Raw genomic sequence first — 8,500 nt, 5'->3', positions numbered from 1 at the left:
CCCAGCTACTTGGGAGGCTGAGTCGGGAGAATGGCGTGAACCCAGGGGGCGGAGCTTGCAGTGAGCCGAGATCGCGCCACTGCACTCCAGCCTGGGAGACACAGCGAGACTCCGTCTTAAAAAAAAAAAAAAAAAAAAAGAAAGTGGCCAGGGGCAACTTCCGCTTATGGACTCCATTTCCCGGCGCTCCCCGCGACCTGCCCAGCACACCCTGGGGCAGCGCCGTGACGTCGGCGCGCCGGGCGGGGGCCGGGAGATCCCTGGGGCGGTGGGGGGGCCAGCGGCAGTTCCCGGCGGCCCCCGGGGCGGGCGGGCGGCGGCGGCAGTTGGGGCTCGGCGCTCGCTCGCTCGCTCGCTGGGCGGGCGGGCGGTGCGATGTCCGGAGAGGATGGCCCGGCGGCTGGCCCGGGGGCGGCGGCGGCGGCTGCCCGGGAGCGGCGACGGGAGCAGCTGCGGCAGTGGGGGGCGCGGGCGGGCGCCGAGCCTGGCCCCGGAGAGCGCCGCGCCCGCACCGTCCGCTTCGAGCGCGCCGCCGAGTTCCTGGCGGCCTGTGCGGGCGGCGACCTGGACGAAGCGCGTCTGATGCTGTGCGCCGCCGACCCTGGCCCCGGCGCCGAGCTCGACCCCGCCGCGCCGCCGCCCGCCCGCGCAGTGCTGGACTCCACCAACGCCGACGGCATCAGCGCCCTGCACCAGGTCAGCGCCCCCTCCGGCGTCTCCCGGGGCCAGGCCCACCCTCCGCAGCGCCGCCTGGGGCATCCTCCTTCCCCGGTTCCGAGCCGCCGTTGCCAGTCTCGATCCGCCCCGTCGTTCCTAGCCCTGGGCTTTGCCACCCTATGCTGACACCCCGTCCCAGCGCCCCCTTACCAGCCCTCTTCGACCACCCTGCTTCCGAATTGGGGCTGCTTCAAGTGGCCCTGGGCTTTGCCACTCTGTGCTTACCACCCTGCCCCAGGCCTCCTTACCAGTCCCCTTCGATCTACCCTCTTCCGCATTGGAGTCGCTTTAACTGGCCCTGGCTTTGCCAGCCTGTGCTGACCCCTGCAGTCCCCCTTACCATCCCTCCCTCGACTTCCCCTCTTCCGATGTTGAGCCTCTCTAGCCGGCCCTGGACTTTGTCTCTCTCCCTGCCCTGCCCTCTCCTGAACCTGAGGCAGCTCCCATAGCTCACTCTGGTCTATCTCCCTGGCCCTGGCCATTGTCACTTTGCACTGCCCTCCTCTCGCCGCCGAGTGCCCTTGCTGTGCCGCCTCTATTCTGCCCTCTAATGCGGCCGTCTCTGTCCTGAGTCCGGACCACTTTGAGCTCTACTGGCTTCTGCGCCGCCTCTGGCCCGCTGTTTCCCCTTTCCAGGCGGGTCCTGCTTTCACTGACCTGCATTCTCTCCCCTGAACCTGCGCCGCTTTCTGCCTGCAGCTTGTGGCCTGGGTCACCCCTACGGCTAGGCCCAGATCCTTCCCTACCACCTCCTTCAGGTTCCAGCTTCCTCCAGTCCCTCTTCCCCTTGCGCTGTGCTGTGCGTTGCTGCCCAAGGATGCTCTTTCCAGAGCACTTCCTTCTCGGCGCTGCACCACGTGGTGTCCTCGGAGCGGATCCTGCCCTTGTCTGGGTCCTCTCCGGGCATCTCTGCTCCCTACCCCAACCCCCATGCCATCTTCACTCGCTGGGTTCCCTTTTCCCTCTCCTTCTGGGGCCTGTGCCATCTCTCGTTTGTTAGGATGGTCTTCTCCGTGGGATGCCTCTCCCTTGCGTGCCCACCTCCCCTTCTCGTAGGCCTGCATCATCACCGTTTTTCCGGACAACCCCAAAGTCCCTGTCTCCCTGGCTTTAGCCACCTCTCCGTCCTCTTGCTTTCTTTGCCTGGACACCCCCTCCTCCTGTGGATTTGGGTCACCTCTCACTTCTTTAATTCGGGCAGCTCCCATACCCCCTTTACCTCTCTAGTCTGTGCTCGCTCTTCCGGCCCCTGTCACGGCGTCTTCCAGGGGTCCCAGAGCTCGGCTGGTCCTCTTCCTCCAAGCCGGGCCCCCATGGCCACTTCAGGACAAGATCTTGTGTCCCAGAGCCGGGACCACCTTATATTCCCAGGGCCGATTAATATGGCTCTGGTTCTGGGTACTTTTATCTGTCCCCTCCACCCCACCGTGGGGCCACTAGGGACAGGACTGGTGACAGAAAGCCCCATCCTTAGGCCTCCTCCCTCCTAGTCTCCAGATATTGGGCCTGACCCCCACCTCCTTTTAAGCACATTCCTTATCTGGTGACACACCCCCATTTCCTGGAGCCACCTCTCTCTCCCCGCCAGAACCCCTAGGGTTTGCTTACTGATGGAGCCAGAGAGGATCCTGGGAGGGAGAGCTTGGCGGGGGGTGGGAGGGAAGGGGGATGCGCGACCTGCTGGTTCTCAGTGGCCGCCCTGCGCTGCCCTCTCCAGGAGCCTGAGCTGCTCTGGCGCGGCCGTCTGGTGCATTTCACTGAGCCGGGTGCTGCTGCTTCCTTACGCTTCCCAAGAGGAGAAGCAGTTTGGAAAAACAAAATCAGAATAAGTTGGTCCTGAGTTCTAATTTTGGGTCTTCACCTTTCTAGCCCCGAATTTGTACTGTTCCTCTGTGCATCAGTTTTCCCTGTGAGATAAGGCCAGTAGCCGCCCCGCCCTGGCAGGGCTGTGGCGAGGAGGGCGTGTCCGTGTGGAAAACTCCCTTTGTGAGAATGGTTTGTCCTAGGTGTTCACCAGGTCGTGGCCGCCTCTACCCCCTTCTCTTTCTCCATCCTTCTTTCCTTAAAGAGGCCCAGTGCTACCTGGGACATACTCCTCCGCCCGGAGCGGGGTCCCGGGGCCCCTCTTCCCTAAGGCCCTGCTCCGGGCCCCTGGGTTTCAGTCCTTGGCAAGCCCAGGAGAGGCGCTCAGGTTCCCTGTCCCCCTTCCTCATCACCATCCCATGCCCCTGGCTCTCCTGCACTTTCCCTACAGGGGTTCCTGGCTCTGCTCTTCAGACTGAGCCCCCTTCCCCTGCATCCCCCAGAGGCCCCAGGCCACCTAGTTGGCCTGGACCCGGCGAGAGGTCGCCCCAGCCCAGTCCACCAGGCCGGCTTTCAGGTGTATTCTCCTCCCACTGTGGGGTGACTGCTTGGCAAACTCACTCTTCGGGGTATCCCAGGAGGCCTGGAGTATTGGGGTGGGCTGGAGTTCAGGGAAGAGGGGAGTCCCTTCTCAGGTTACGTGGCCAGCAAGCAAGGGAGCTGGGTTTGGGTCAGGTCTGGGTGTGAGGTGACCAGCTTATGCCGTTTGCCCAGAACAGCCTGGTTTTAGCGCTGAAACCCTAAGTCCTATGAAAACAAGGACGGGATCACCGTCTCTGGGTGACTCTTGAGTCCCGGCCAGTTTCTCCACCTGGGGCTGTGTTTCTCCTGCATCCTTCTTGAGGCAGGTCCCCAAGCATCAGCCCCCTGCTATAGCAGTTTCTGAGTTCTTAGGGTACCCCATGTGGGTTTATCAACCACTTGGTGAGGCTGGTACACTCCCCCCATTGCTGCCCTCCCACTGCCTTAGTGGCTAGGGGATTGGGGGCTAGAGTAGGAGGGGCTGGGAGCCAGGATTCTTAGGGCTGAACAGAGAAGAACTGGGGGCCTGGGCTCCTGGGTCTGAGGGAGGAGGAGCTGGAGCCTGGACTCCTGGGTCTGAGGGAGGAGGGGGCTGGAGCCTGGACTCCTGGGTCTGAGGGAGCAGGGGCTGGAGCCTGGGCTCCTGGGTCTGAGGGAGGAGGGGCTGTGGCCTGGACTCCTGGGTCTGAGGGAGGGGGTGCTGGGCCTGGACTCCTGGATCTGAATGGGGAGAGGCTGGGGGCCTGGGCTCCTGCATCTGAGGACGGAAAGGCTGGGGCCTGGCCTCCTGGGTTGAGTGGGGGAGGGGATGGGCCTGGCCTTCTGGGTTAAATGGGGAGGGGCTGGGCCTGGACTTCAGAGTCCCTGGTGCCCAGGCCTCAGGCATCTTTCACAGGGATGCCTGTACTGGGCAGGTCCTTGAAAGGGAAAGGCCCATCGCTCTCCTTGCCCCCCTCCCCCATTGCCATGACAACTGGATGGAAATAAACGAGTCGAGTTCATCCCGTTCCCAGGGCACGTGCGGCCCCCTTCACAGCCGAGTTTCCATGACCTCATGCTCTTGGCCCTCGTAGCTCCCTCCCCCCTTCTCCAGATGGGCAGCTTTGGAGAGGTGAGGGACTTAGGGGGTAATTTATCCCATGGATCTAGGAGTTTAGCTTCACTCCTCCCTCAGCTCCAGTTCAGGTCCCAGGGCCCATCCAGTGTCCACAAGGCCTGGGGCAGGTTTCTCCCCCAACCCCCTGGACTTTGGCTTTTGTCCCCCCAAGTTTTGGACTCCTAAGGGAAGAATGAGAAACGTTGGCCCGTGTAAGTCCCTGGCTGCAGTGCCCCGTGCAGAGGAGGCCTCAGTGAACAGGAGTGTGACAGCCTGGGGCCCGGACACACAGGTGTGCAGCTGTCATCTGGGAGTCCTGCCCGGGCCCCTGAGTCTGTCCAGCGCAGGGCGGCCTTCCCCCACCCTGCATAGGCCTGGGCCCGCGGCTTCGCTCCTGCACAGTGTCTGCCGGGGTGGTTTCTAGGCTTGACTCTTGGAAGGACCTGGCTGAGTTTAAGGCAGGAGGGGCTGGGGCCAGGACTCCTGGCTCTGAAGGAGGAGGGGCTGGAACCTCTTCCCTAGTCGCAGCCCTGGAAGCGCCACCTGCGGGTGGTCAGGGGGTTTTGCTGTGTCTGACAAGTACCATGTGGGGTTTCCGCACCCGGATGAGAAGCCCCCTCCCTTCCCCGCTCACTTCCTGTTTGCAGGTAGCCGGGAGTCCTTTTGTAGTTTCCACTGAGCGCGGAAGGCTTGTCGGACCTGGCCATTGGGCAATCGGGGGTATCTTAAACAGCTGGCGGCCAGAGGCTGTTGGGGTCGTTTTCCCCACTGTCCTGGCACCATGTCCCTGGATCTGTTTTCATGGCTGCCTCTGGAGTCCTGCCTTGCTGGGACACCGTGGCTGGCGGAGGTGCGGCTGACGGCTGTTTCCCACCCCCAGGCCTGCATTGATGAGAACCTGGAGGTGGTGCGCTTCTTGGTGGAGCAAGGCGCCACTGTGAACCAGGCGGACAACGAGGGCTGGACGCCCCTGCATGTGGCTGCCTCCTGTGGCTACCTAGACATCGCCAGGTGAGGCAAGGGAGGGCTGGGCAGGACCTGGTCGGGGTGGGGGCCTGGACCCTCAGCCCTGACCAACCCCCACCCCCAGGTACCTCCTGAGCCACGGGGCCAACATCGCCGCCGTCAACAGTGACGGGGACCTGCCCCTGGACCTGGCCGAGTCGGACCCCATGGAGGGGCTGCTGAAGGCGGAGATCGCCCGCCGAGGTGGGCTCTGGTGTGCTGTGTGTGGGGTGGGGGACACCTCCTCACCTCTGGTCTCCAGGCTGAGAGCTTTAGAGGCCGCCTGGGCACCAAGGCTGACCCTGCTTGCTAGGATTGTCTTTCTGTGTGCCTCAGTTTCCTCACCTGTGAAATGGGGGCATGGAGGCCTGCCTCCAGGATTGCTTGGAGCCCAGCAGAGGCACAGGATAAGAACTCAAATCCCTACCAACTGGGATTGTGATTTCACTCCTTGAGTAGCTGAGGAGATTGAAATGCCAGGGCGGGGTGGGTGGGTGGTCGGACTCACCCTGAAGTGCGTTAGGTAGAATTGCTGGAACCCTGCCACAGGTCTTTCTGGGAGGGGATGCGTTTACTCCGGGGGGAGTAGGGGCATGCAGGGGTTGCCAGGGACTGGTCTCCCTGTCCTCTGAGACTCATGGTACCCCAGGAGCCTTCATATGGGGTCCAGGAGTCCCTGAAACTGTGGCCAGGTTCATTTTTCTAGAGAAGGGCTGTTGTTTCTAGCAGGTGTGTGATGGCCACACAGGATCCCTGGGTCCCCAGCGTGGCTTCTAAAGTCCTGGGCTCACCTCCCCGCTCTGCCTGTGACTGGCGACTCCAGGCATGTCCCTGCAGCTGGCTTCCCTGATTTCCTAAAACAGGACCACCGGCACCGCCGCATGGGGTGGTTGTCAGGGTCTGGCTGGGTTTGGGTGGAGGGGTGTGAGCATGGTTCCCTGCAGGTTCCGGGGGACCGTGTGGAAGGAAAGGAAGCCTGACGAGGAAACGAGATACCGGCAGCCTCCCAGACTTCTGACGCGGCTGTCCTTACAGGGCCGCTGGCCAGGCTGAAAAAGGATAGGATTCCTCAGGGGTTCAGGGGGCCACAGGAGCCACACAGGAGGAGTAGCTAGTGAGACACGTGACGGCGGAGATCTGAGGTTTGGGAGCCCTTCTTTGGTTGAAATGGGGAGTGGCTCAAATCAGCCCTAGACCTGGATTCTTTCTCCTCCCTCCCCCCAAGTTTTTACTTTGGGAAAGCTTGAAATTTACAGAAAAGTTGGAACAATAGCATGTGACTACCCATATGACTTTCACTAAGTGTCACCAGTGTGTGGTGGTGTTTTTTTTTTTTAGACAGCTTTTTGAGATATAATTCACGTACCCTACAATTCACCCAAAGTGCACACTTCAGTGCTTTTTAGTATATTCACAGGGTTGGGCATTCATGACCACATTGATTATAGAACATTTTCATCATCGCCCAACGAAACCCTGCAACCCCTTAGCCATCACCCCCAACCATGCAGCCCGCCCTCATGCAGCCCTCTCTGTCTTCTGTCGCTGTAGATTTGCTGTTTTGTATGCGTCACATAGAGGGAATCATACAGTATAGAATCATCAGTTTTTAACTTTTTGGTACATTTGTGTTCTCTCTCTCTGTCCCTCCCTTGCGATCTCTTCCCAGGTACAGACATGAACACATTTTTTCCTATGCTTCCTCCTCCTCTTTTTTCCTTCCAAATCTCCCTTCCTTTCTTCCTTCCTTTTTTTTTTTTTTTTTGAAATGGGGTTTCACTTTTTGCCCAGGCTGGAGTGCAATGGCATGATGGCATGATTTCGGCTCACTGCAACCTCTGTCCCTCTGGGTTCAAGCGATTCTCCTGCCTTAGCTTCCGGGTAGCTGAGATTACAGGCGTGTGCCACCATGCCCAGCTAATTTTGCATTTTTAGTAGAGATGGGGTTTCACCATGTTGACCAGGCTGGTCTGGAACTCCTGACCTCAGGCGATCTGCCGACCTCAGCCTTCCAAAGTGCTGGGATTACAGGCATGAGCCCGGCTATTTTGAGACTGTGTTGCAGACATTGTAAATCTTCCTCTGATGCACAGCAGGTATCTCCTGCCACAAGGAAAACCTCCTGCAGAACCACAGTAGGGATGCAACACGCTACCCCTGCATTGACCTTGAGGCCACGCTGTTACACGCTGTGTTAACGTTGATGCTACACTGTTACCCCCTGCACTAACCTTGATGCCACAGTTACACACTGTGTTAACTTCAATGCTACACTATTACCCCCTGCGTTGACCTTGATGCCACACTGTTACACGCTGTGTTAACTTCGATGCTACACTATTACCCCCTGCGTTGACCTTGATGCCACACTGTTACACACTTAACTTCGATGCTACACTTTTACCCCCTGCACTAACCTTGATGCCACGCTGTTACACGCTGTGTTAAGTTTGATGCTACACTATTATCCACTGCACTAACCTTGATGCTGCACTGTTACACACTGTGTTAACTTCGATGCTACACTATTACCCCCTGCGTTGACCTTGAAGCCACACTGTTACACACTGTGTTAACTTCGATGCTACACTATTACCCACTGCACTAACCTTGATGCCACACCGTTGCCTGCGTTTCTCCTTGAGATTCTTTGTCGCCTCTCCCCCTCTGGTTCAGGACCCAGCTAGGGATCCAGATCTGGGTGATTTAGGCTCCCTCTGTCTGGATCAGTCCTCCTCCTCCCTTGGACCTCAGGGAGGCGGGGAAAGGCCTCCGGGGTCCGGGACCTTTCTGCCACTGTATTTTCCTGCAGAAATTGCTCATAACTTGCATCAGCTTCTCAGAGGGGGCCACGCTTCTTCCCTCCCATGGGGTGAGGAGAAGGCTGGAAGGGATACATTGGTGGGGGATGTTGGCTTGTAGGATCAGCCGGGAACGAAGGCCACTGGTGCCACTGGAAAGACTCTCAGCTGTGCTGCTCAGGGTGGGGCTCTGCTGCCCCAAATCACAAAGCCTCTGCCTGTGACACCTCGTGACACCCAGCTCCACACAGGAGCCTTAGAGGGGTGCAGTGCGCAGGACCTGGGTCACAGGCTGCACCCCAGCTCTCAGGCGGGCGGAGGCTTTTGCGCCCCCTGCAGGACATGCCGACATGATGCAGAATTCCCCGAGGTGCTGGCATCCAGACTGGTGCTGGCCATAGTGTGGCCCTGGCAGCCACTCACAGGCAGCGCTGGGAGAGCAGACAGACCGGCCACAGGTGCGGCCATCCCCTTTGCTTTTCCCTGGCTTGCTTGC

The 8,500-nt window shown here is 59.8% G+C and overlaps 1 protein-coding gene across 4 annotated transcripts in view; it reads left to right on the top strand.

The window, feature by feature from the left end:
- Positions 1–284: 284 nt before the first annotated feature.
- Positions 285–8,500, top strand: part of LOC105496974 (protein phosphatase 1 regulatory subunit 12C) — a 29,707-nt gene continuing 21,491 nt past the window's right edge. For 3 of the 4 annotated variants that reach the window (XM_071087870.1, XM_011767612.3, XM_071087869.1), the window contains exons 1-3: positions 324–696; positions 5,079–5,209; positions 5,289–5,407. In XM_071087870.1, coding sequence (XP_070943971.1) covers positions 376–696; positions 5,079–5,209; positions 5,289–5,407 — 571 coding nt within the window. In that variant the 5' untranslated portion in view covers positions 324–375. Of the gene's footprint in view, positions 697–5,078; positions 5,210–5,288; positions 5,408–8,500 lie in introns of all 4 variants that reach the window. The other variant, XM_011767611.3, reaches the window with a different exon arrangement.

Source organism: Macaca nemestrina, chromosome 20, assembly GCF_043159975.1.
Source record: "Macaca nemestrina isolate mMacNem1 chromosome 20, mMacNem.hap1, whole genome shotgun sequence".
NCBI classification, from domain to species: domain Eukaryota; kingdom Metazoa; phylum Chordata; class Mammalia; order Primates; family Cercopithecidae; genus Macaca; species Macaca nemestrina.
Note: the sequence above shows the minus strand (reverse complement) of the source record. Positions and strands in the feature narration are given on the sequence as shown.